Consider the following 27,079-nt stretch of genomic DNA (forward strand, 5'->3'; position numbering starts at 1 on the left):
CTCTAATGTTTCTCCAATGTTTCTGGGTCTATAAAACATTTAGAGCCTGATCATGCATAATTTACCTCAAGAACATTTTTTTATTTTTTTTTTGTTTTGTTTTTTAATGGGAACACTTTCTAGTGTTTTGTGTATGTCGTGTGGGCTACAGACAATTAGTGCAAAGTGGAGGTGCTGGTTGTGTGCACTGAAACCCAAAGAGAAATCCAAGAGGAAAAGCTGCTGCAGAGACTTAAAAAAAAAGGAAAGGGGGGGGGATTTTAAAACATGTCTAAATGTAAAAGCAGAGTGTATTTTAAGTTATATTTGCTATGAAAACACAGCCAAATACTTCAGGGGTATTTTAAAGCCAGTAATGGTAACTTGAGTCGCCTCTGTCTGCATGGTGCTCTGCTCTGTGCAGACAGGGTGAATGGCAGCAGCAGCTACCATGCAGGCCTGGAGGCAGCATGTGTGTAAGCCTGGAACAAATTCTACTGGACGATAAATTGTCCCAGAAGTTATTTTGATAAAAAATAATATTGTCGTTTTGACACCATTTTCAAGTAACATGGTGGCAATGGCATAACAATGCAAGAGCAGATTCTAAAAGATCAATAAACAGTCATTTCTAACTAACACGTAACACTGGAACTAGAAGATATTTTAAATATTCCAAATAAATAAAACAACCAAAACAACAAATAAAATGGACACTAAAGTTTCTATGAGCAAAACTGTCCTTCAAAACTGTCCTTCAGAAAAGGGTCTAGTTGAGACCAAAGCACCAGACTGAAGACTTTTAGATCCCAATCCTTGATTTAAAAAAAAAAAAGACATGAGAAAAACAAAATCATTCAAATAGTAATTATTGAGCTTATTTTAGACTTAACCTTACTTTATTGTCATACACAACGGTGACTTTGGCAACAAAATGTCGTTGCTTGGCTACGAATAATGTGTGTATGAATCAAATCCGTCCAAACTGCATGTGTGTGTCTGTACTAAATGGAGGTACAGTATTCCCATCTCCTTTCACTACAGAGATGGATATTAAATTAGTGGTGGCTGCATATCCACTGAATCTCATTGTGGCTTTTAGAGCACTGTAAATGTCACATAAATACAAATAAGCAGTGACCTATTTAAATGGATTTCAGATGTCTTCTTCATCATGAGGTTATGGAGGAGACAGGAAGCACTGGCAACATGGTGACCGTATGAAGTTTTATATTTCTTGTGTACTCGAGTTACGGTCGCTACAGATGGAGTAGGTGAGAAATTCTGTTAATCAGGAATTACTTCACATCAAAATGGACACAGACATATCAAAGAAGAAACAATGTCTGTCATTTAGTCCCTGCTAACAGCACTGATGAAGAGTAAGTGTTTACAGACCTATAGAGCAGGGGAGTGTGATTAGATAAGGACTGCAACTAATAATATTTTACTAATTGGTTATTTTATTCATTATTCTGACGATTAATTGGATAAAGAATTGGCACATTCTGCAGATTTTTCATTTAACCTCTACTATACAACTACTATACATTCAAAGATGCAAATAAACAAATAAAAAGCATTTTATTGCCAAGCTGAAATAACGTTCATTTAGTGAATGCTTCATCATCAGTAGTAAAGGATACATCTGGAGGTAAAAAGTCCTTCAACCTGTGTGATGTTCAGCAGTTTTTCCTCAACTTGACATCATCAACACAGTGAAGGTGATGGACTGATGTGGTGATTCATTTTTGGATTTACTGATTTTTAATTAGATAGAAAAAGGCGACTAATGAGGGATTTATTTGCAGAATTTAAACTAATGAGGGATTTATTTGCAAAATTTAAGGTGAAACTAAAACTGCCACCAGATTAGCTGTGTGTAGCAGAGATTTACAGACAATAAGTGTTTTTTTTTATGCAAAATGTTTATATTTTTCAACAGTTTGGTGTTAATTACTGCTTTGATTGTGATGTTCTCTCAGAAAATGTAAATTATTTGGGTATGTATTCTCTAGTTAATAAATCGGTTACTAGAATAGTTGATGATAATTTTGGTAATCAATTAATCTAATTAATAGCTTCAGCCCTCGATTGGATGGCTACCACAAGATGGCCCTTGCCCTTCCTACCAGGCTGCCTGTCCCCTCTGAGAAGATCACAGCATGTAGTAACTGTAGTGATCTTCAGTCAATGACGTTCATTTTATTAGCCTAAATGACGGCAGATTGTGATCCATTTCTGTTCCTACGCTGCTTCTTTTGTTTTATTATAAAATCAATGGTTCCATCGAACACTCAGGCCAGGGAGTAAAAATATGCTTTAAAACGAGATTTACAAGCAAGTACTGATGAAAACTGTCTGATTTGTAGAGATAAACAGATCCATCGTGTCGGAAAGCCGTTGCAAAAGCGCTTTCCCCCTCCGGATTTACAGCCAACCTTAACAGCAGATACTTTTACGATAGCTTAGCCTCACAGATTTCAGATGTCCGGTCAGAACTTCTCTGAGACCCGAGATGACTGGGTGTGAACTGCATCTTTGTCAAACTTGACCTTTTTGACGATTGAGTCTAGCTATCATAAACCAATGAAACAGAGCAGACATCTTCACTGATGTTGCTTCACATTTTTTCACTCAGCTCTCACACTCCTCTCTGCCATGCAAAAACAGCTGGCTGTCTGGAGCTGCTGGAGTTAATCCTTCCAGGACAGCTATGACATTTGGCACACATACAGGCTAAGTCAGACACGCACACACACACACGCACACGCACACCCACACACACACACACACGCACACGCACCCCCACCCACCCACACACACACACACACACACACACACACACACACACCTACACCTACACACACACACACACACACACACACACACACACACACACACACACACACACGCACACGCACACCCACCCACACACACACACATTCCTGTGTTTACTCCTAATGTGCTTGACTGAAGCAGTTGCAGCATGATGCAAGTCAATACCAGCAGAGGTTAACTGCTGAATCTGCAGAAAATCAATCAGCCTGTCACTGGTCTTAAACCACCTTCGAACATTTTAGGCATCTTTTTGACCTTTTAATATCTTCTGTGGTTGAAATACAGTTAGATCATTCATCTGCTTCACTGGACCCTGGAAACACCTGAGCGCCTGTCTGTGTTATGTTCCCATAGTGATAAGTGTCATCCAACCAGGGTGTGTCCAAGGCTCAATGCTGGCTGGTATGTGTGCCCATGTGTGCGCATACACTTTGCATACTTCACAGAAACGGCACACTGGAGCTTTGCAGGGCAGCTTGGTCAACTCTAAATCATCTCCACCTGTGGGCAAGTATAAATACACCCCTAAAAATAGAGCCAGAGCCAAAATAAGAGGAGAATTAGGGGACAGGAAGACGACAAAGCAAAAACACAGCAGGGGGGATTAAGAGTTAGGAGGCCAGTATTAACCCAGAGGAGACAGTGCACACCAACGACGGGACAAAAAAATCTGTTAAATACTGCGGGTCACCAACTGTTTCTAGGTTATTATTAGTGTAAATTTTAAACATATCCATGAAAAATAATGATCTGAAGACAAAACATGAAAAATAGCTGGACGTTTAAAGGGGCACTTTTATGAAAAATCGACTTTCTCTTTTGAGCTCTACTTATGTTACAATGTGATTCCTTCTTCAACAACATCCCTGAATTGTTCCTTTGATTCTTTCACACATGTTTGAGAAATCCTGTAATCTCCCATGGCAACCACTCAGCTGTGCAAAACGTTTGCGTGAACCTACCACTACCTTCGAGGACGAAGCTTCTTCTCAGTGCTGCAGTTTCCAAGCTTGTACCTCACAGAGCAGCCCTTCCTTACATTTCCCCCAGACAGCTCCTTCAGACCAGCCAACAGCAATTAGCAGAGACCTGCTGGAACTACATCCAATTACACAAGCTACTTCTCAGTGAAACACTGGTTAAAACGTTACGAAACGCTATCACGTATGATGTATGATACATGCAGACTGAAGACTGCTCTTTGTGTGGAAATTATTTGAGTGTTTTTTTTTGTGTGTGGCGTTGTTGTCAGTTGCTATGGCAACGAGTCTGCAGAGAGAAAGGCATGGTTTTGAGTTGTTCTTTAACGGTTTTTCCTTTTGCTGTGGAGCACAGCATGAAATTAATATCTACATGTCCAAGTTTTATTGAGCTAGCGGAATTATTCTACGTCGGCAGCGCGGCTATGGACGGGATGTAAAAGAATAGTCTTTTTGCCCTCCAGCATTGTCCGCACGCGCAAAATTTCCTTATGTAAACATAAGGAAATTTGTAAATGTGATTATGATTAAGGCACTTGGGTCCTCTACCAGAGGCCTGGGAGCTTGAGGGTCCTGCAGTATCTTGGCTGTGCCAAGGACTGCACATTTCTGGACTGATATGTCTGATGTTGTTCCTGGGATCTGTTGTAGCCACTGCTCCAGTTTGGGGGTGACTGCCCCGAGGGCCCCGATGACCACTGGCACCACTGTGGTCTTCACCTAAACATCTAACATCTAAAAGTTTCAGGACACCAGCCCTTGAGGACTGAATTAAAGACTCTGAAAACGGTGCAAATTGTCATTTTTTCATCATTTTGAAACAGTAACCGCAAAGTGTCAGTTTAAATCTCCCTCCTGTGTATAAAAGCCTGGCACACAGAGAACCAGCTGTGACATGCAGCGATGAAATAGCTGTTATTTTGCCACCTCACACTGTGAGAATGACGGTGAGTGAGGTAAAGAAATCTCCAAAGCTGCTAGAGAAAACAACAGAGGGGCATTTGGGTGGACGGGAGGTTGAGGGGGGAGGGGTCACTTGTTTTCCATAACAACCATTAGATGCTATCCAACTCCCAACTGGTTGTTTGAAAGAGAGGCCGAAAAAGGGTTGCTCTGTCCTACCATCGCTAACGTAAATACAGGGAGTTTGCCAAAAACGACTGGGTCTAAACCGCAGTACCTTGGTTTGATGAGACGGAGCTATTCAACAGCAATCTCTCCACTTGTTTTTCTTCCAAAGGAAACTTTGTTAGGGTTCCATGAGTCACGGTTTCTGAGATACCAGGATGCTGTCACGTTCAATAGATTAGAATACAGGTCTCCTGCATGGTGTAGCAGTACAGTGAGCACTACAGTCCTTGGTTCAATTTCAGACCCCGAGACCTTTTCTGCGTGTCTTCGCCACCTTCCCTCTCCACACACTTTCTGTCAGGGTACGAGTGGTGAGTTTTTAAATTTAAATACTCAGATGAGTCTGACTTGTTTAAAAGTATCTTTTGAAGATGGCATGAACTGTAAACGAAAAATCACAGAGATCGAGAGAAATTAAAGTGTTAAAAGATTAGACTTTGTCTACTGAATCTAACCCTTACCCTGAACCTTACTGTTACCAGTACACACTTAACCCTAAACCCAATCTAAACTCAGTTCACACCTTAGTCCAAAACCCAACCCACAACTTCATAAACAGCACTTTTTCTTTAGCTGTCATAAGGGGCAGTCATCCTCACAATGTAGTGTTTGTTGATAAATGGGCCTTGTAAGGTGAAACATGCTCAAACAACAATGTCACTAAATTTGCCTGGTGACTAGATATTTTAAACCTAAATAACAATCAATTACAGTGTATTAAGCTGTTGTCCAGTAGGTGTTTAATTGGAAGTGAAGCGATTCAGAGCCTGAACTAAACTGGGAGCAGAATAGGAACATGACCGCCTTAACGTCCAGATGAAAGTCGTCTTGCTGCAGCCTCAGGGCTGTAATGCCTCAGACTGTACAGGACGGAGCAGGGATGGAATAAAAATAGGTCAGAATTCTGCTCTACAGAGGCTTATGGAGGGAGGCAGATGATGATGATGATGATGGTGGTGGGATGCAACAAAGCATAAATGATAATCTCATCCGGTGCGATCAGATGCTGCTAGGCAGCACGGTGTCTTAGCCAGGCAACCAGAATCCCCTCTTCCCTGGGAAAGAGGGTCGGGGGGTTTCAACGTCTGGCCGGCAGCAACGTTACCAGAAAAAAGCTGATAAATGGCGGGTTGCAGCTCAGTGTTCTCAGCCTGGCTGCTTGCTTGCTAGAAGTGTTGAAGTGGAAACAGAGCTAGCTCCATTGCTAGGCTCAACTGACAGCCTAGCGACGGCTGAAACTTTGTCGTCCCGAACGGTAACCCGATACTGCGCAGCTCCCCCCACTTCCACCCCCCAACAGGTGACGACCCGACGGCTGCCGCGTCTTTATTTATACCGCGCTGTGGCCCGTTTCAACCAAGTGCGCTGTTGGAGGCTCCCCCTGACTCACCTCGATCCATTTCTGCGCCTCCAGGCAGGCTGGCTCGGGATGGCTCGGCTCCGGACCGGCCATCAGTGGGGGGCGTTGGGAATTCGCTGATGTTGTGAAGTCGCTCCCGTTTTTCTCCCCCGGTGTCCTCCACGCACCACGCGCAGTCTGTGGAGTCACGTCGCCCCCCTCGCGCTCCAACTGCGTCGCCCTCAAAAAGAAGATGATGCAGGAGAAGAAGACGCTTCTGGCGACGCTGCAATACGAACCAGGCGCTAAAAATATCGATTCCTTGCCGTGGGAGGCTGACTCCTCTCTGCTGCTGCTGCTGCTGCTGCTGCCGCCGAGCGTCAGGAGAAGGCGTGAACGCGCAGGCAGGAATCTCTGTGGGGGGAAAGAGGGAGGGGGTCGAGAGAGGCAGGAAAGACAGAGGAGAGAGAGAGGAGATGGAGGGGAGCTGCAGAAGATGTCCCGCTATATTACAGTTCAGATAGTTCAGCTGGTGGCGGCTGCTTGGTGTGTTTCATTTACTTTTATTAAAAAATAAATAAAAAAGAAAGAGTAAAAACTTACAACGTGTGCTTTCTTTTTAATTTTATTTTATTTACTTATTTTTTTTTTAAAAAAAAAAACATTCGTTAAAACTGCATAGTGGCGCAGTTGGTAGCACTGTTGCTTTGCAGTAAGTAGGTCCTGGGTTCGATTCCCGGCCCGGGGGGTCATTGCATGCACAGGAGCTTCCTCCCACAGTCCAAAAAACATGACTGTCAGGTTAATTGGTCTCTCTTCTCTCTCTAAATTGTCCCTCGGTGTGTCTTGTTTGTCCTGTCTGTCTCTGCGTGTCCTGCGACACACTGGCGACCTGTCCAGGGTGACCCCGCCTCTCGCCCGAAACGTCGGCTGGAAATAGGCACCACGACCCCTCTCAACTCCATGGGACAAGGGTGTTAGAAAATGGATGGATGTTGAAATCCTACTGCCATCTGCAGAAATGCACTGCTGGGTCAAAAGCAACCAATCAGAGGCAGGAGGACGGTCTAAGTGTAATTATTAATTTGTTAGTGGGGGGGAAAATGATAAAAGTTGTGTTTTTACCTAAAATTATGATTCTGGTTTGCAATACAAACCAGGCGCCAAAAATAAGCTTGTATGTAAGCTTTATACAAGTACAGTAAGAGTGTTGATATTTAATCTAATTTGGTGTCGAGGCTCTCAGTGCAGAGCTGTGGCTTTAAAACACCAGCTGGTGTCATTCAGGTCTTAATTTAGCCACTTACTGCTAGATAGCAGCCAAATTCTATACAAGCCCAAAGTAAAGAGAGCCAGGCCTTGGCAGGCTTTATGAAAGATTTTGATTTTCTTAATTACATCATGTAATTTCAAATTACACATTTCTAGTAAAATACTTAAGTTTTAAAGCAGGAACAGAGTAAGTTAAAAATTTAGCACTGTCTTCTGGGATAAAGTTCATGATGCATTTACAGTGGTCATCCAGATCCATTTTCTTTAGGAATGACTCAGGTTCTGTAAACATGCCTGAGTTATGTTTACAGAACCTGATTGACTTCGGGTTTTTAATTACATCCAAAGGCAGGATGTGATGTGCTCTAAAGGGGCAGTATTGGTTTTTCCAGCAACATAGTGTTTTATAGCACAAATTACTGTCACCTTCACTTGTAAAAAAAAAATGTACATTTCAAATATGCTTTAAGAAATTTACTGCAATTTATCTTTAGCTTCAGTCTCTTTAAGAAACTTTCCAACACTTTGTTCAGGAAGCCATCATTAACATTTTACCAATGTTTCTCCAAGTAACTGGTATGAGCTCAGCAGATGTAGAGTTCCTCCAGGTGTTTGCCAATTGCTGCTGGCTAGTCTGAAGGAGCTGAGTAGGGAGGAGAGGAGAGAGAGAGAGGGGGGGGGGGGACTGCCCTGAGGCAGAAGTTTGGAAACTGTAGCTTTGAGGAGAATCTTTGTCCTCAAAGGTGGTTCCTTTGAGCTCCATAAATACCTGACAAAAGTATTAAAGTGCAAATAAATCTTGATGTTGATTTTATGTTACAGCCTTAAAAAAAAAAAAGACCCATTTTAGGTTTCTGGGTGTAGTTTACATCCAGATGTTTTGCACATGTTTTTTTCACTTAACAGAAAAAAAAAAAAAACTAGGTATGTTTGAAGTAAGATAAAGCTCAAAAACCAATAAAACAGACCCTTTAATTAAAACATGCCCAAATATTGTAGGACAGGCAAGTTAAAGTTAACATTTGGCAAACTAGGGCAGTTTCAGAATTTAAATAGTTTGAAATAACCTGGATTATTCTTTAAGGCAGAGGTGGAATCACATGCTGCTCATCTTATGAGTTTTTAATGAGAAAATAAAAATCTGCAGTCAATGCAGCCTTTGGACTACAGAGTTCAGACACATGCAACTTTAAATTCAGTTTTATTAAATAGCCATAGCTGAACAGCAGCAAACCATTTGAAAAGTGCATAAAGGTAAACAATTGAAAAGGTAGAAGCAGTTACCTTAAAATAGCACATCAACCCAGTCTACAAGAGCACTTTAACTAGACAGTCACTTTGATGAGATGTCTGGAAAATCTGAATTTAGCCGATGCTTCTTGTTGATTCTAGAACCATTTCCACAAAGACCATTCAAAAACATGGGAGGAAAGACTCAAGTTTCCTGAAACTGTGCCCTAATTGACTCAAGTATGACTTACTGTGAAACTAACAGAGCTGAGTTGTCAATGCCCAGTCCTTGTAAACCACAACAACTAAAGGCATGCAGAACAGAAAGTAGTTTCCACAGTTTCAATCTTGTTGGCACAAAAGGTGTTAAAGCAGTTGAAGTTTGACAGATGAACATAGAAAACTTAATGACATGCACAGGTGATGTTTCACAGATCAGTGGCAGTTGTGAATCATTTTCAATAAGCTTGGAACACTGGCAAAATAAAGTTCAGAGTTTTGTGCTAATGCTAAACACGTTACAGTTGAGGGGATGAAATGTATTCTAGTGCATAGTGCCTCCAGATGTAGGAGCACAGACCACCGAGGGACATCTCTTAACAGTTTGCGATGTAAATGCTGTAGAACAATGTCGCTTACAATTTGTTTGAGTTGGTCACATGATCGTTTAAGACTGACAGAGAGCCACAGCTGAGAAGCGGACTTCATCTTTCTCTCGTTCCATGAAGCTGCGACACACTTTGGCTGCATCCTGCAGACATAAAAATCTCAATGGATTCTTACATTTCAAAGTGCAAAAATTATTTTTATTTGATACCATTAGGATAAAATGAAAAATCTTACAATAGAGATCATCTGAATGCTTTTCATATATAACTCATAAGCCAGTTTGACACCAAATGAGAATTTATACAAAAAGTTTAATCTTACAGTGACAAAAGTCTCATCTTTGGTTGCTCCATGGTTCACTGGTCCGTTCATCTTCCCATCTTTGACACAGAGATCGCTCCATTATGAATCAATGTCAAAAAACATGATTAGGCTAAGTGTTCACATGCTTACCAAATTCATAGAGTTGTCCATTCACATTCACAAAGGCAATAAAGTGGAAGTTTACTTCACCTTCTGGCTGCATTAGAAAAAAAAAGTGTGTTGACAGTGGTTTATCTCAGAAATTCTAATACTAATGTTAATATGCATAAGGATAAAAGTTTCTGGATTAAAGGTACAACTCATATCAAATTGTTGTCACAGTTTATAGATGCATCTTACCCGACATTGTCCCTCTCTTGCAACCTCATTGTGAGCATCACAGATTGCCTAGAAGAAGAGATTTGACAAGTTGTGTCAATGTTAATAATTCAGCCTATAGCACCCCCATGTGGCAGAAAGAAAACAGGCAACTAATCATGCAAAACTGACAATTTGCTTTGGATCATTTTGTGTTCATGTGAAAAAGAAAGTTGTTCCATTTATTAAAAACAAAACAAATAAAACAGAGCGACATGTTTCAAAGTGTGTCTTTAGTCTGTACATTACCTTGTTTCCCTCCAGATGTTTGGAACGCTCATCTGGAGACATACCAGCCGTCTCATCTAGAAAAGTCTTCAGGACTGAGCCGTTCTCTAAAGACCACATTTGTCAAGTTAGTGCCAGCACAGCCAGCCATCACTACATTTTATCTGATTTGCTCTGAGAAAGGTGTATGTCTGTTTCTCCAATAATTCATAAGTTTTCAATTGACAAAGCCTGGAAGACCTAAACAGACAGATGAGAAAGAAGTTTCCATCATGGACTGTTTTGAAGAAATACTTTGGAGAATAAAATATGATATCATGGTTTCCCCTGGAAACGTGGTAAGCCTGGTTTATCACTGATTTATAAAAACCCTATATAACAATGTTTATCCTGGTGGGGTCACAAGTAAAGCCTGGTGACCCACCAGGCTTATGATACACTGGGGAAATACCAATTGAGAACTGTTCCAGTAAAAAAAAAAAAAAAAAAAAACAGTTTGGTATTTTGCAACCCTGCCAAGAGAAACATTTCCTATTAAAAAGCATTTCAAAATTTAAAAGTGTTCAAGCTTCATGCTTGTGTAAAATCCAGGATTAAAGTCACAGTTGTAACATTACAACACTGGGTCTTACAGGGTTGAAGTATTGTATACATACAGACCAGGCCTGGGAAAAGACTCTCTCATGTGTAGTGCCAACTTGTTCCTACTGTTCATCAAGACTAAACTTTTAGATACGAAGCACCAAACACCTGAAATTACACTTTGCCTAATCACAAAAAAAGGAAGATTAACCATCACCACTACAAAACATGAAAAAATGTTTTTATTGCTGCACTCACCAAAAGTCATTTTGGCCTTATTGTTGGCAATGGCGTGCACCAGGGCGATTGTGCCACAGGAATTAGAGGCGGCCTGCTTCAGGAAGTAGACCTCAGAGCCTCCTGAAACCTTGTTTGCCTGCTGGATCCTGAACGCCTCATGCTGCCATGCACAGATGCAGTTAGTCTGATTTTATGTGCCGCCAACTCTGCTTCACAGGACAGTTGGTAACGATCATTCATTGTTTCACTGAATTAAAATGAGGCCGTCTATCATAGGAGGCATTTCAAGTTTGTACAACAAATCAGTTTATCAATAGAAATCTGAAAGTTGACCATTTCTGCAGAAAACAAATGACATGCAAATTTCCACCAGTTGTTCATAATACAAGTCCAGGTTATACTGCTTAACACCCCCCAAACTATTCAAAGGCTTAAAAATCATTATCACAATAGTTATAAAAAGGAACCAGGAGCTCTGACATTACCCGTTAGTTTGTTTTACACTCATCTGAAAACAAACCCACGCTTTTAACTCAGGAGAACGTAGCTTCCTTTAAGGGTTTAAACAGTTTGTCAACTTTTATACAAGAGCTTTGGAAAGGGCTGCTTACATATCCATATATTCAGTGTGATAAATTGAAAGTGGTTTAAACCACTTCTGAAAAACCTGGGCTTAGTAAGGAAACAACCAGGGTTCAGTTTTCTAAAGTCTTTAGATAAGAAAGTCTGAGTTTAACATAGAATTTAATCTGCTGGACGTCCAGAGTAAAGCTGAAATTAGCCGTCATGCCAGTGCAATTCAAGCAAAATGAGCAGAAACAATTACTCAGAACACATATTGTACTTGGACTCACTTTTCAGTTCGCTAACATTTTTTGCACCAAAAAACCTTCATACTGAAACAAACTTCCAGAAAATTCCAAACACCTGAAATACTGAGTTCCTTTAAATCAAGACTAAATACCCAAAAGTTGCTTTAGAGAATTTAACATTTGATGTTGATTTTTACATTTGACAAAATGGAATGTCTGTCAGCAATGATGCATTTGATTTTTTAAAAATGTTTTTAGGATTTTTAAGCGACCATGTTGCTGAAATGTACTATGAAATAAACTGGATAGAAACTGCATTTTGAATCTCCATCAGCCAAACCCACAGAACGCCTCACAGATTCCTTGAAATACATCATTTATATTGAATTGATGAGTTTAAATTTTAATACCAATATCATCTGATCAGAGAGATTGATCTTCAATAGCCTATTGATCAATCTGGACACAAGACATCTGCTGATTCACTTCCTGACCATCAGTCGACTCCCAGCATGTCAGACTGAGTCTTCAGATTCTTGCCCCTTTCTCCCCCTGCCTGCCCAAACAGCCCCCAGCCTTCCAGCTCGCCCAGGATTACCTGTTGCGTCAGGGGGAAGAGCAGCATCAGGGCACAGGATGGCTTCGGGACGGCGGTTAGCTGCTCACCCTCCAGACCCAAAATATCCACGAAACGCCAGCGTCCACTCACACCGAGCTTGCTCATAATCTGAAAACACGTAAAAGTTGTTCGTTAAGAGCGAACAGCTTCACACCTGGAAGTAAACGAGAAGGATATGTCGACAGAGACGACTGGAAGATGCTAGGTCGGGGTCCAGACCACACCCTGCAGCCCAGACAGGAAGGATGCTGTCGCCCTCTGATATCTCACACTCACACGCTTCTATCGCTCGTTGCTGACAAGAATTTATTAAATACGCCATCATATTAAGTCAACTTTATATTCCTCCATCAGAAACCTGTCGGTACTCTGTTTTCAATGCAACAGTCCTGACTTAAGAGTTGCTGTGAAACTTACCTGACGGTTGGATTTAACGGTTACCAACTGTCGCCATTATTGATTCTAACGTTTAATACCAACCTTGTTCAGCATCTAAAATAAAATGAAAACAAAATATTAAAATTCACGATTCTTGTTGAAGAACAGTTAAACTATTAATGGAGTAGCCGTTCTCCCTACCTCGGGGTTGATTTCCATCGCAGTCCACTCCATGTTCAGAAGGCTTGGCAGTGACTCAGCAGATGAACCGTTTGCTTGGAGAACTTGCTCTGATTTCAGACCTGTCAGCCAGATCGAGTGGCGCATCCGTTTTTTATAGCTCGGATCAAACCATTTGGTGGGGGGACTTTCGGAAAGAATGGCCGTTGGTGTGTGCATTTATAATTAAGATACAGTTAAAAGCAAAAGTCTAGCTTTGTTAACAAGTCATCTAAACAAAATAACATCCAAAAACCAAGCTTCACTATTGAAGAAAAATAATTAGATGAACGATAGATGCCGCCTCTTTCTCCCCCCCGGAACACAGTGGTTGAATCTATTTCTGGAAACAAAGATGTGACGTATTGATCGCTCCAGGGTTCATGTCAGAGCCGAACTTCTCCTCTGCTTAATAAATTCATTCAGTTGTATTTGTTATTCTCTCAACTCGAGTATATTACCGTCCGTGGCTGCATATTGTCGGTTTGTAAATAAAGCTTTGTCTGCTTCTGATTTAAAAGATCCGACGTGGAAAAAGGTTCACGAAAGAGGGGAATGGAGGTAATTTCAAACAAATTCAGCTGGAATCAATCAGTCTATCAATCAATCACTCTATCTTTCTGGAACAATAAATAAAACAGATGAAATAATAATACAAATACAAATCATTTTATATATATGTTTCCTTTTCCAGTGCGTTTTATTTATTTACTTTTATGCTTACAATGAAAATCACATATTCATTTCCTCTGACAAAAATTAAAAAGTCAAAACTAATATAATTTAGTTTTGAGTTTAACACATTACATTTCTAATTTTAATTTTCATAACTGGTTTCTGAGGTGGAAATGACCCAGACACAGGCTGTAATATACGGGCTGAACCAGCACCAACCATCCACTTTGTTGGAAAACGACAGAACCTCTTAATACGAGAATGAGACCAAAACGACCAGACTATTTGAGACATAATTAGAAGAAGACACTTTAGGACAACAAGATTTGAGAAAGTAACAACGCAAGGAATATTTTTTGTTGACTATCGATTGTCTGCATCTTCTTTAAATGAGTCAGCTACTTTTTTCATTTTTGCTGGTTCGCACTCTGTCCGCTAGATGGCGCTGTGACCAAGTATGAATCAAGTTTGAACAATGACCTTACCTGAAACAGTAGCAAATTCATTTTTCAAGTTGAACTCTTAATTGGTAGTTCTTTGTTTATTGCCTAATGAGAACATAGTGCTTACCCAACATGTTCATTTTTGTAATTTTTTGATACGGACCTGTATATTCACTATTTTTATCTGACAAAATATTAACACAAATCTATTGCGAGTGTATGTTTATCTTAACCGTACATATTTCTGTGTCAGATGACAGCTATGTTAAGCAGTTTTTGGCTCTTCTGTGACCAACGAACAAACAATATACAATACTACTCACCAAATGTTAGTGATACATCCTGAAATTAGGGTGAGGTTTCAGGGTATATTTAAAATGCACTACCACCTTTCCGGATGAACTTCACATGTTTTGCACAATTTGTTGTTCTCTAACAAGTGCGGACCTAAATGCTATTTAGAATGTGTGATAAGATTAAAACAATGGATGTTCACAGACATTTTTCACATTTTTAATTTCAAAAACATTCTGAAAATGATGTTTGCCCTCCAATATTCTGAGTTGGTCAATCACATTAAATACATACAAAATATACCGAACAGCAATGATCACACACTCTTCAGGCATGTGCCTTGTGGAAGTCTTTTTGTTTATATGGTGACATATTGAGGAGGATTTTCAGCAGACCAGTGCACAAGGCTCCACAGTGTTTCCCTTAACAATGCCAATCAGCATACCGGTAGTTTGTTTCCATAGCAATATTCTTCATTGACAAGAGACTGGTTATGTTTCCTCCTAACAGGCCTAAATGTGATTTATTTTGAGTTGAACATCATGTTGAAAGTGTTATGTGACCTATTTTATCATCCGCAGCGATGCCCACCAGTGTGAATGTTTTCTGTCTGTTAGAAGGGTCCTCCTATGATATTTAACACTAATCAATATTTAAAGGTAAGCTGTATGGACTGATGCTCTTTCTGGTCTGGTTTTATCAAAACCCATCCTGCTATAAGCGGCGACCTATAAAGCTCTTGTTTAGGCTTCCTGCAATATGGAACCATTTCTTAAAACTTGAAGAACAACGTATGTAGGCCAGAAGTTATAGAAGACGATCTAAACATAGGTGAACGTGAATTTTTGGACATTCTTTTTTTTTTTAGGTGGAGTTACACATGAAATGACCTAATAGTTATCAGGTGGTGAGGAAAAGCATCTCCAGAAAATGAAGGACTGCCATCTGAATGGCAGTCCTACCAAACCTAATTAGGTTTAGGAACAAAATTATGTTTTTTTCCACCAATTTATTTTTCCGACAAAACAGCCTTCACTGCAGCTGTAACACGAAGAGGTCTGCATGCATTTGGCCCCATATTTGGCCTCTGGAGTTGTTTTTGCAAACATGCAAAATAATGTAAAACTGGGAGGTCAACTAATGGTCCAATAAAGCCGGGAGTGAATATTCTCAGTATTAATGCAGGGATTCCATGAAGCTCTCCGGGAACATTGCCAAACAAAATCAACAGAATGCATCATTTTATTTCAACTTCACGATTATACACTTTGCGTTGTCTTATTATGTAGAATCACACCAAAATGTTTGGTAACGGGAGAGTATGTGAGAAAGTTCAAAGGAATATGAATACATTTGTTTCGCACTTAACTGCACAGAAGCCACATGGGGGGAAAAAGAAAAAGAAAAAACTTTAAAAGCGCTCTCGAAAACTTTAAAATGTGAAATGATGGTTCTATGACAACCATATTTCCCAGAATGCTTTTAGAAGAAGCTGCGTGGCGTCATGGGACGCAGCGGGGTGTGGTCCGGGCTCCAGAGTTTATGTTAGTGGGTTTCTCCTCTCTCCTCTCTGCAGGCTGCGCTCGGAACTTCTCCTGACGGCTTCAGCTCAGCGGTAAGTCCGGCTCAGATCCGGATCCGATCCGGATCCGATCCGGATCAGATGGGCAACTTTAGGAAAACTTTCTGCGCATCTACAGCGAGACAGGGATAGGAAAACTACCTGAGAGGAGAAAAAAACAAAAAAGCAACAACAGACGCCTTTCTGACAAAGTCAACAGCTGCTCTGCCTGAGCGCAGAGCAGGAAACGCGGTTAAAGCCGCTCGAATCTATTATTCCAGGATGTTCAGGTCAAAGTTTTGATTAAAGCTCCTGTTTCTCTGCAGATCATCTTGAAAAACCTCCCAAGATCTTCAGAATGGTACGTTTTTTCATTACAGCCATGACTAACATCATAAAGGAATACAGAGAACATGTTTTAAAAAATGTATGGAATTAGAGTCTAGACGTAAATCCATTATTTATGCAAATATGTGACTCCTCGATTTTTAATCCGTCTGAATTTGTGGCCACGCCCACCAACTCCTCACAATCTGATCTTCCGCTCTGTTCGCAGTCAGATGTTTTTTTTTTTTTTTTTTTACTAGACTTTACAAAGTAAAATCACTCTGTCAGAAGTTTTAACTTTAATTATTGTGTTTTAAACTAAATCATGTGGCAGTGACTTCAGTTTTTCTAAAGAAGGAAACATGTTGAGTTGTTGTTTTATTGGCTTCTTGTAACTGTGTTGAATTTGAATGAATATTTTTTTAGCCATGTTGATGTTTCAAAACTTTCAAGTTTTATCAGACTTAGTGTATACTGAAGGGTGTGTTCAGCACACAGACAGCTTTCGTTTGGGGAAGTTTGGTGTATGAGTCACTGTGGGCTCTGTTTCCACTGGGTGGGCCCCTGGATCCCTCTCTGCTCTTTAATGCGATCATTTCGACGCCCCCTCCTTCTCTTAAAGGCAGATCAGCTGTGTTTCTCCTCACCAGGGTGGAGTTTGTATCAGTGTTCCAATAAAACAGCCAAATTAAATCATTCAGTTTTAATAATCTGATGGGAGGATGTCTTTTATGATTCTTCGGTTTCTCGGCTGAAACCGAATCCAGATGCTTCATTGGGTTTTCAAAGCTTTCACACTTTGAAGTTTAAAGTGCAAAACCATCCCAATAATTTTCCATTTTCTTGTCAGAGATGCGTATGGTTTTACAGTTTCCAGGGTGGAAACACTGATGCAAGGTGTTGGAGGGCAGGTCTCATCACATCCAAGCTGGTCATATTGAAATTGATTTAATATTTAAAATATATATTATGACACAATGAGGGTCTCCCTGTCATATTGACATACATAAATAAAGAGGAGAGATGCCGTCTATGATTTAGTGGCTTGTGTTTACATAATGAGGCTCAGACTGCCTCCATGTCTGAACTCGCAAATCCCACACATTCCGGAGGAAACGTTCAATCACCTTCCCAATCAGCTGTTTGTCCCAGCAGGCAGCTGAGCTACCAGTCTTGATTAGCTGGTGATGTAGATGGAGAGAGAGATTCCTGTTGACATGTTTGCATTCCTGCCTGCTGAATCCGACACAGTTCTCCTTGTTGGCTCCAGCAGTAATTCCCCCGCCTGCCTTCCATGTCTTGGATCAGAATTCCAGAAGCATTCCAGTGGTTTTTCTCTCCAAACTTCTCTCTCTTCTCCTAAAAAAACCAAAAAAACAACCAAAAAGCCACTTCACTAATACAATGCAGATGTGCTACAGTCTGATCTGATGCAGGAACAACATTGTTCAACTGTAAATCTATTATAAGGTTGACTTGTATTACATAGTTGTTTTCAGTTCTCATTGAGTTGCAGTTTTTTTCTTTCAGCTTTATTTACCTCTAAACTGAATTCGAAAAGCAGCTTGCACTAAATGTCTAAAGTTACATAAACAACTAGCAGATGTCTGGTTTTTAAATGCACGATGTAAAGGACAGCGATGGGTCACGTGCAAAAGCATCAACCATAAGAGCAGATGGTTTGTAGTGAATCGGAATCAGAATCACTGTTTTTCCTTACGCTCTCACTCTGAGTGGCTCTGCTCTCCTCACAGCAGAACTTTGTTTTGCTTGGCTTGTCTAATACTGACAGTCTTCTCGAAAACAGAGCAAATATTAGCTAAGAGTTGGTACCGCATCCGGGCTGAGGTGTTAGATTGGTTTGAATGCCAACCTGCAGTGCAGACATATTTAGATGTTTGAGTTTGGTTCTGTTTGAGAGATTTGTTTAAAATGTTTTCCTCTTTTGTTCTTGTGTCAAATAAAAATGTTAAATTTAATTAAAATATTACAAGAAAAGTATGCAAGTCTTACTGATTTTAATTTTTCCCAGATTGTCATCCAAAAATATGTCTGGATGTTTGAATATTTCATCTATATGGGGAAACTATGAGTATTTTTTCCCTTTGATAATGTATTTATTTTTACATTTTCTGTTACTGTACTTTGCTAATGTTTTTATATATTTAAATGTTAATTGTTCTTCAGGTTCTGAATGCATTAACCCATTCCTAACCCGGATTTTAGGGTCAGGAATGTTCACTGAACTTCCCATTCCAGGAACTTTGGAATGGGAAGTTTAAATATCAGAACTTCCCATTCCAATATCTCGGGTATAAAATATAAATCCAATACAGAAAACAGTGCTGAATTGACTTAAAACGTTTTATTTACACGCAGACATAAATGTATTGAATTACAAGCAGATGAAAAGCAACCTTTTCAATGCATTTTTAGCAATGCTATTCATGTACAAAGTCATTGTTTAATGATAAAGAATTGGTGATTCTCTTTCCTGATCAAATTAAATTAAAGGTGGAAGTTGACCTAATGGAAATCTGCTGAATGAATTAAGAATATATACAGTATATATGATTTTTCCATAATTTCCTTGTTTCAGGCCAGCAGAGGAACTGTTAAACCCAGCACTAACTTCAACGCCAGTGCAGATGCTGAGGTTCTGCAAAAAGCCATGAAAGGATTGGGTAAGATCCTGATCTTGTGGTCAAATCTGCAGCAGACCGGTGAATGTTTTAGGGAAGGCCCTCCTCCATCGGCCCCGGTGTAATAAGGCGGTGATCTCCACCCAGTCAGCCAGCAGTGAGTCATGAACACGTGAGCAGACGAGGGTAACATGAAACTCCTCCGTGGGCGCAAGCTGACCTGCTGACTGTGACGCTGAGCCGTGTTTGTGTGGGTTAAGCTGATCCAACCAAGAGTCCTCCTAAATGGACCGGGCTTGTTATTGTGGTTACATAACATGGGTGTCATGTGAGAGTCGCTATCGTGGCTCGCCTGAGTAACCATGGTGTTTGTTGCCTTAGGGACCGACGAGGATGCCATCCTGCAGCTGCTGACTGCTCGCAGCAACACCCAGCGACAGGAGATCAAGGCGGCCTACAAGACTCTGTTTGGAAAGGTCAGGGTGCATGTTCCTCTAGAGAAGCAAGAACCTGACATCACTCTGGCCCTGTACACTTCTGTGTGGTGTCCTGAATTTAAGTCATTTTATGTTAAAACATTATTAAATCACCTTCATGTTTGCGTTTGCTGAATTCACTGTTGACAGAAGTTTTTTTCTCTCAAATTTGTTGAAATCGTTACCACATGGTGACGGTATTTTATCAGACAGATAATCAGTGAAAAAATTGAAACCATGAGGAGGTTCTGATTAGTTGGACCTTTGTCAATCACCCTCCGTGTGATGCTGCTTATCCCTCATTTGCTCTGGGCTACGTTGCAGTGAGCAGAGCCAGTTGTGAATGCTCAGGCCTCTGAAAACAGCAGTAAAACTGTTTTCCTGTAACGGTGAGTTGTTTCTTCACCATTAGCACAATTAGCAGTGAGTACACAAGGTTGATTGACAGCAGTATGGCACTCCTCTTGACTCTGAAGGTGTTTGACTGGGAGTGGTACATTTCTTCAGATGGCAGCAGTAGCTCAGATAGATTAATGTTTGCTTTAGATTTTTATCTGCAGGACAGGTGGAGTGGTCTAGCATCAAAGGTTGTGTATGCTGCCTTAGCTAATATCTTTAGGTGAAAAAATTATTTTAACTCCTGTGATTTTATCTCAGGCTGTTGTTCCACATAATGTTTGGCATTGAACACATTGCTACCACTTTTAAAGGTGTAAAATGTTTAGAAATGCATACAGTCAATCTGTATTGGTAAGAGCAGGTAGCGTCGCAGCTGACTGCTGCGAGCATTAGCCGACCCCAATGTTTTTTAAACAGCCGGTTAAACTGGGTCTGACTTCAGAGAGGAATGGAACCAGAATTGTTTCACTCTCCATCTATTGGTCTATAAAAGCTTGAAGTTATTATAATTGATGGGCATGAGTGTGTGTGTGGGTGTGTGTCTGCGTGTGTGTGTCTGTGATGAACACACACACAGACCTGTCAATCGAGACCTGTCCAGAGTGTTTCTTTCCTCTCACCCAATAAGCTCTTTAGATGGGCACCAGCCCCCTGATGACCCTGCAGGGATGAGTCTCAGAGACACATCTGACACATTTCTTGAGATGCACTGTGATGCGTTAACTTTAATGTGTTCTTCATGATGTCAGGATCTGATTGATGACCTGAAGGGAGAGCTGGGCGGTAAATTTGAGACGCTGATTGTGGCTCTTATGACTCCGCCTCTCATCTATGACGTGACATGCCTTCGAAATGCCATCAAGGTATCAGACATGAGGCTGATTTTAAGCTTTCAGTGACTCTTAATTGAATGCTTGTCTGTTTTTGTTGTTGTTGTTGTTGTTGACATTTTCCTCTTTTGACCTGTAGGGGGCAGGAACAGATGAGAAGGTTCTGGTGGAGATACTTTCCTCCAGAACGGCTCAGCAGGTGAAGGACATAGTTTCTGCTTACAGACAAGGTGAGGCTTCCACAGATGCTCTGTTGATCACCTGACACAGAGCTCTTTGAGATCACCACACTATAATTTGGATGAGAAACTGTTCAACATAAACAGCTATTAGGATCTTTTCCCACCAAAACACTTCCAGTACTAGATTGACCATGTGGCTCTAGTCTTCTTTAGAACTGGTTTGGTGTGTCAGTTCCAGAAAGCAGACTTGGTGTAGATTCATTAGGAATATGTTGTAATATATTCTGAATTATTTCTGAGTTTTTGAGTGTCATTGGACTAAGGCCTCCTTATGGGGGTTGAGTACTTTACCCCTGTGCCACCGCTATGCCTGTATTTTGAGTTTTTCTATGGGCTTGCTATCGAGAGAGATGGTTGATTCACTCAAATCCAAACAGATGGAGGGTGGACCCCATGCACCATAAGCATCATAATAGCACTTAATTTGGAGTCAGGTCTTTGTCCAACATTAGGTTGCAGATGATGCGTTTCCTTTACAAATGTGCTCAAAACTTTGCAATCCCTGTGGTTCCTATACCAAACATAATTAAAATCACACGTGAGTAAGTTTGTTCATGCAATAAGTTACTAAAAAACTTGCCACTCCAACTCCAAAACACCAAAAAAAGTGTTTTCATTCCAGTTTTGTGAAATAATTTTTTTTTATATGTCCAGAAAAACCACCTCAACCTACCACTCAAGTTTTTTATGGTAACATTTTATTGCAAAGAAGACTGACATGACACCGTCATAAACATGGCATAATGTCTGTTATGAAAATAAAAAAGTCCTTATGAATGGTTATGACTGTTGTACTGAAGTGTCATAAAGACACTTTTAATGGACTTTTACTACAATTCTTGATGAAACTTAGCATTAAAAGAGTCATTATTTACTAAACAAAGCAAAGTTGACACTTTTAATACACTTTTATTACTTACCAAATGACACTTCATGACAACAGTCATAGAAATTCAGTTTTTTTAACCTTATGCACACCCCTACAAATAAAGTGTCACCATTTTTTAAAAATCAAATCGCCGCGTTTCTGTTAAATTCATTTTCGCAGCTTGTGACATTTGTACAACACATTTTCTCTCTTGATATCGTGATCATTAAGCTAGTGATTGGTCATGATATTGTTGGTGCTTACAGCTTCACATTTTTGCTTATTGGACGCTTGTCTGTTCTTGGTCAAGAAAACTCAACGTGTTCATGCTGCCAACGTTCTGGACAAGAGATGTTCTTTAGTCTTTGGTGAACAGAAGAAGCTCCTGGGTTGGAAACAAATCAAAAGAGTTTGACGCACAGTGGTTGAGTTTGAAACACAGTGGTTGTGTTTGGGTTTCCCTCAGAGTACGACGACGACTTAGAGGAGGATGTATGTGGAGACACATCAGGTCACTTCAAGAGACTCCTGGTGATTCTCCTTCAGGTCGGTCTGAATAGTTCCTCTTCTCTGGTTTTTCTCTTCTCTTCTTTTTCTACAGTATTTTTTAAATCTTCTTCCAGGCAAACAGGCAGACGGGAATCCAGGAGGGCAACATCGAGGCTGATGCTCAGGTGAGTCTGTATTTTGTTTTCTCTGTCATGATGGTGTAGTATCCTGCAGGATCTTCTGATCGGCTCTCCTGAATGAATGCAGTTAAGAGCCATTTTGTGTTGTTTTTTTGACTTTGTACAACTTGGTGATTCAGAGATAGTTTGATCTGTTTATCTCATTCTCTCTGTCTCTCTCTCTCTTTTTTCTTTACTGCAACATAAATCTAATCCAGAAATGCAACCCAGTGCCTCTAAATGGATTTAAAGATTTTTTTTATCAAGCAAAATAAAAAAAAGCCTGATTTTGAAAGACAGAAAAATTTTTTTGTTAAAATCCGTGTTGCGATTTTATAAGAGAAATTTTCAACATTTTCACTCCAAAATTGCCACTGTCTTTTTGTGTGATAATATGATTACAATAAAACCAAACCAACAGGTTGCATCATATCACACAGTATCTGAATATTCATTCAGAGCTGTATGACAGCAATTTTCTATCTATTGTACATTTACAAGTAAATGGGGGGAAAAAAACACAAAACTAAATTTGATAAAACAAGAGACATGAAAACTCTGACCAGCATTTGTTCTGACAAACCAGTTCATGTAAATGCAGCTTAGATAAATAAAAACCTTCCTGAACAGAAACAAAGAGGAACCACCGACGAGATAATTGTTTGCCATTTCATACCCGACCAGTTCTGCTTGGTTTGTCACCAACAATATCTGCCAACCATCTGTCAGCAAAAAAACAATTTAAAATATCACTTATATATAATTCATCTATAAATTCAGGTTGACTGATTTGCCCAAGACCGCATCAACATCTGAAACTAAACCAAAGACTTTCAGATAGACGTCTGTACCATGGTTGTAATTTAAAGTAACTGTACTTCATTCATCATATACTGTAAGAAAATAAGTGTTTATATGATGCCAATAAATAATATCTTGCAGATCACATAGAACTACTTAGGATCAGAGGTCATATTCTAAGAGTGGTGAACGGACTGAATTTTTGTAGTGCTTTTCTTGTCATGCTGACCACACACACATACGCACACACACACACAGCACACTTAAAAACAGATTAGTAGACAGTTCGTGATCAAAGCTTCAGTCTGTAACATAAAAATTCTGGGTTTTTAAAAAAAAATTATTTTGTTAAAATTATCATTATGTCATGACAGTATAATGTAAGCCAGACAATATGTGAAAAAAATCAAGCTCCTCTGCCATCCCCAGTTCTCCCTGCAGTAATGACAGAAACAAACCACTCAGTCAGAAACGACCAATCGGAGCCAGGAGGAGGGTCTTGGCGCTGTCAATCAGTCTCGTGCTCACTTCCTCCTGCCTGCTCTTGGTTATGTTACAGCTGGTTCACCATGGCATAGTCTGCCGCTAATGCTACAACATGTATTTTAAAAGTTTTCCGGGGTAAAAAGAGGACATTTGGATGTCATCAGCATAGTAATGAAAGGAAATGTTGTACTTCCTCTAATATAAATGGAGCAGGAACTGAACCTGATCCCTGAGGTAACTGTGACAGAGGAATGGATTATGCAAATTAGCTCATGCTTTGCATTACTTATCAATACAGCAATCCTCAAGGCTTCATTAAAGGCTGCTTAACTGTTCCATGAATTTCAGGACATTCATTCCGAAAAGTTTTCCCTCCTAAATTAACCTTCTAAATGAAATGACAGAGTCTGTCTGTAACGACATGATTGTAGAAGGTGTTTCTGTTCCTGTTTGCAGGCTCTGTTTAAAGCAGGAGAGGAGAAGTACGGGACTGATGAACAGTCGTTCATCACCATCCTGGGAAACCGGAGCGCCCAGCACCTGAGGAAAGGTTTGTTTTCTCATGTCAGCTGACTCTGAACACGACGTAGCGTCGATGGCGGCTAGGATCAAGTGCTTTTCTACTCTTTGAGACAAATTCAGGCAAAATAAATAAACACTTTAAAAGTTACTTTTAAACCAGCGGATCAGATATCTTTAAGGTTGACCTCTGACCTTCTTCAGTGGAGCTGAAATCTGGAGCTGTGTTTCAGTGTTCGATGCCTACATGAAGATGTCTGGATATGAGATGGAGGAGAGTATTCAGAGGGAAACATCTGGAGGCCTGAAGGATCTGCTCCTGGCTGTGGGTAAGAAAACTAACCCAACCTCAATGTTGGCACCTCCTGTTAGCGTTTTAGTTTAATTCTCTGTTTCTTCTTCTAAATGACCGCGTTTGTTTTTTTGTTTTTAAGTGAAGTGTGCCAGGAGCGTTCCAGCCTATTTTGCAGAGACTCTTTACTACGCCATGAAAGTAAGACACTGTTTTGGTATACATATTTTGTAACTAAATTTATACAAAGTTCCTGTAAGACCAGGCCAGAAATTCGTTACTCCAGAAATCCACCATCTTGGTAGGCAACCGGTGAACAGTGTTACATAAGAGCATCATTGCTGAGGGTTAAATTAGTTTAAGGCTTTTTCAGCTTTTTGAGAGAACCACTTCAGTAACTAGCAACAGTCAACAAGTCATTTGTGTTTGCTGAGAGTCGTATAATGAGGAGGATGACGACGTGATTGGCTATGACAGCGAGAATTGACCACATGTCTGATTGCATTTAAGTCCAATCAGCTGAAGCACCAGCAGCATAATATTTGTGTGTGTGTGTGTGTGTGTGTGTGTGTGTGTGTGTGCGTGTGTGTGCGTGTGTGTGTGTGTGTGTGTGTGTGTGTGTGTGTGTGTGTGTGTGTCAGGGAGCAGGGACAGACGACAACACCCTCATTAGAGTGATGGTGAGTCGCAGTGAAGTCGACTTGCTAGACATCCGAGCTGAGTTCAGGAAGATGTTTGCCTGCTCTCTGCATTCAATGATCAAGGTACGTATATGTAACAAATGACTCCAAATATGTTGGAAATCCTAAAAGGCTTCATAATTCTTCCTGTTGATGGCAGGGAGACACCAGCGGTGACTACAGGAAGGCTCTGCTGTTGCTCTGCGGCGGAGACGATGCATAACTCCACCAGCAGGAACCTGGAGCGCCTCCTCATATAAACTTGTCTTGTTTTGAGTGAGAGAGCAGATCCACCAGGTCTTCTGAAACTAAATATAGTCTTTGGAAGGTAGCTAACATTTTGTCCATATTAATGCAGCCTTTTATACTAATATGATTCATTTACAAAACCAAAGGACCAGATAAGTTTTTTTTTTTGCACTTTGTATGTTGGAATCAGCGTATGCAGCAATAAATGTTCAACTGAATAAAGATGAACTGAGTTGATTGTTTTTGTGTATTTTTGCTTCAGTTGCACTGGTTTCAATCGCACATGTAGTACTGTTTAATGTCAGGAGAGGGAGACAGAAGAATTTAGATAAAATCCCAGCGCCTCATTGTAATTCCACTCATCAGGTTGGAACTGATTGATGGAGCAAAATGTGTTTCACTACCTCTTGCATTCTGTTATTTCTAACAATGTGAAGCTGATTAAATTTTTTTCAGTTAAGTAGAATTTCTGCTGCAGGTTTTCACCATAAATTGTGTGAAATATTGAGCTTCAGCTGAAGCCTGGAAAGGGTCAAACGATGATTTTGACACGTTTCTTCAGAAGTTAGGAGCATCAGGCACAGGAAAAAACAGCATGTTCTTTAAAAGAGCAGTATTATATAAAATCGACATTTTAAAACTAGTAGATGCAATGCTAGTAGAAACATTGTTAAAGGGTTAATAGAGGAGCCATGTTGTGATGACTTCCTTAAGGTGAAGTTCCATAAAGAGCAGGAGTTTTTAAAGAGACAGAGACCCAATTTCTGGGTGTCAGATTATGATGTCAAATTTCTTTTAAGTCATATGTGATGTATGCAGCATCTTAGCATGCAGAAGTAACATTACTTGGTTGGTTCTGCAATAAAATGGCACAGTCCCTAGAAAATCCTCAATACTGCCCCTTCAAAACCATCTGATGGTGCCTGTGGATGTAAAAAATGGTTGAAGTTAGAAACTGGAACAGAAAGGACTGAGTTTTACCAACAAATGTTCTTTTTCATGCAGAATTTCTCAACCAAAGCATGATGTTTGCCTTTATGTTTCAATTTCATGTTTCAATTCATATTTAAAATTCTAAATAATCCTTTTTTTTATTTTTCACTTCCACTGATTTAGCCAGAGTTTAAGTTTTTCTTTCATTTATTTGTTTTATCCTAATGTTGAATTTTGGATTAAACACATTAGTTTTATCAGTTAAGGTTATATTGATAATTATGTTAATCAGTTTGTCAAAACATAACAGAAAGACATTTGAACCAATTTAAATTAGCTCATGATGTTAGTTAGTTTAGTTGATTGGTTGATTAGTAGCATAAAAATGCATTTTATTTATTTAAATCTCAATTTAAAAACCATCAAAGACTTTGACAAAAGAACACAAAAATGATGGGTCAAAGGTTCCTCCCTCCACATTTATTTTTTTCACAAAGTTTGATTGAAACCAAATCATTTTCATGTCTCCTTAGCCTTGAACTGTTTCTGAAGCC

The 27,079-nt window shown here is 40.0% G+C and overlaps 3 protein-coding genes across 12 annotated transcripts in view; 1 reads left to right on the forward strand and 2 right to left on the reverse strand.

Moving 5' to 3' along the window:
• LOC129376857 (LIM and calponin homology domains-containing protein 1-like) overlaps positions 1 to 6,812 on the reverse strand; it is a 32,589-nt gene extending 25,777 nt beyond the window's left edge. For 7 of the 10 annotated variants that reach the window (XM_055056473.1, XM_055056472.1, XM_055056470.1 and 4 more), the window contains exon 1: positions 6,322 to 6,811. In XM_055056473.1, coding sequence (XP_054912448.1) covers positions 6,322 to 6,384 — 63 coding nt within the window. In that variant the 5' untranslated portion in view covers positions 6,385 to 6,811. Of the gene's footprint in view, positions 1 to 6,321 lie in introns of all 10 variants that reach the window. The other 3 variants (XM_055056467.1, XM_055056469.1, XM_055056474.1) reach the window with 2 other exon arrangements.
• A 1,914-nt stretch (positions 6,813 to 8,726) lies between these two features.
• Positions 8,727 to 13,239, reverse strand: uchl1 (ubiquitin carboxyl-terminal esterase L1 (ubiquitin thiolesterase)). Its single transcript, XM_055056664.1, has 9 exons — positions 13,123 to 13,239; positions 13,024 to 13,035; positions 12,523 to 12,651; positions 11,131 to 11,272; positions 10,312 to 10,397; positions 10,045 to 10,092; positions 9,835 to 9,901; positions 9,703 to 9,761; positions 8,727 to 9,523 (listed from the first exon to the last, which is right to left on the reverse strand). Exons 1-9 carry the CDS (start codon positions 13,153 to 13,155, stop codon positions 9,440 to 9,442), a joined length of 660 nt encoding a protein of 219 aa, XP_054912639.1. The 5' UTR covers positions 13,156 to 13,239; the 3' UTR covers positions 8,727 to 9,439.
• Positions 13,240 to 16,057: 2,818 nt separating this feature from the next.
• On the forward strand, positions 16,058 to 25,829 carry anxa5b (annexin A5b). The gene is made up of 13 exons (XM_055056617.1): positions 16,058 to 16,167; positions 16,440 to 16,474; positions 19,040 to 19,124; positions 19,464 to 19,558; positions 20,707 to 20,820; positions 20,927 to 21,017; positions 22,364 to 22,443; positions 22,521 to 22,571; positions 24,309 to 24,402; positions 24,605 to 24,700; positions 24,806 to 24,864; positions 25,305 to 25,427; positions 25,504 to 25,829. The coding sequence occupies exons 2-13, from the start codon at positions 16,472 to 16,474 to the stop codon at positions 25,564 to 25,566; spliced, it is 954 nt and encodes a 317-aa protein (XP_054912592.1). The 5' UTR covers positions 16,058 to 16,167; positions 16,440 to 16,471; the 3' UTR covers positions 25,567 to 25,829.
• Positions 25,830 to 27,079: the final 1,250 nt, after the last annotated feature.

The sequence above is a fragment of the Poeciliopsis prolifica genome, unplaced genomic scaffold (assembly GCF_027474105.1).
Source record: "Poeciliopsis prolifica strain line A6 unplaced genomic scaffold, Auburn_PproV2 SCAFFOLD045, whole genome shotgun sequence".
NCBI classification, from domain to species: Eukaryota; Metazoa; Chordata; class Actinopteri; order Cyprinodontiformes; family Poeciliidae; genus Poeciliopsis; species Poeciliopsis prolifica.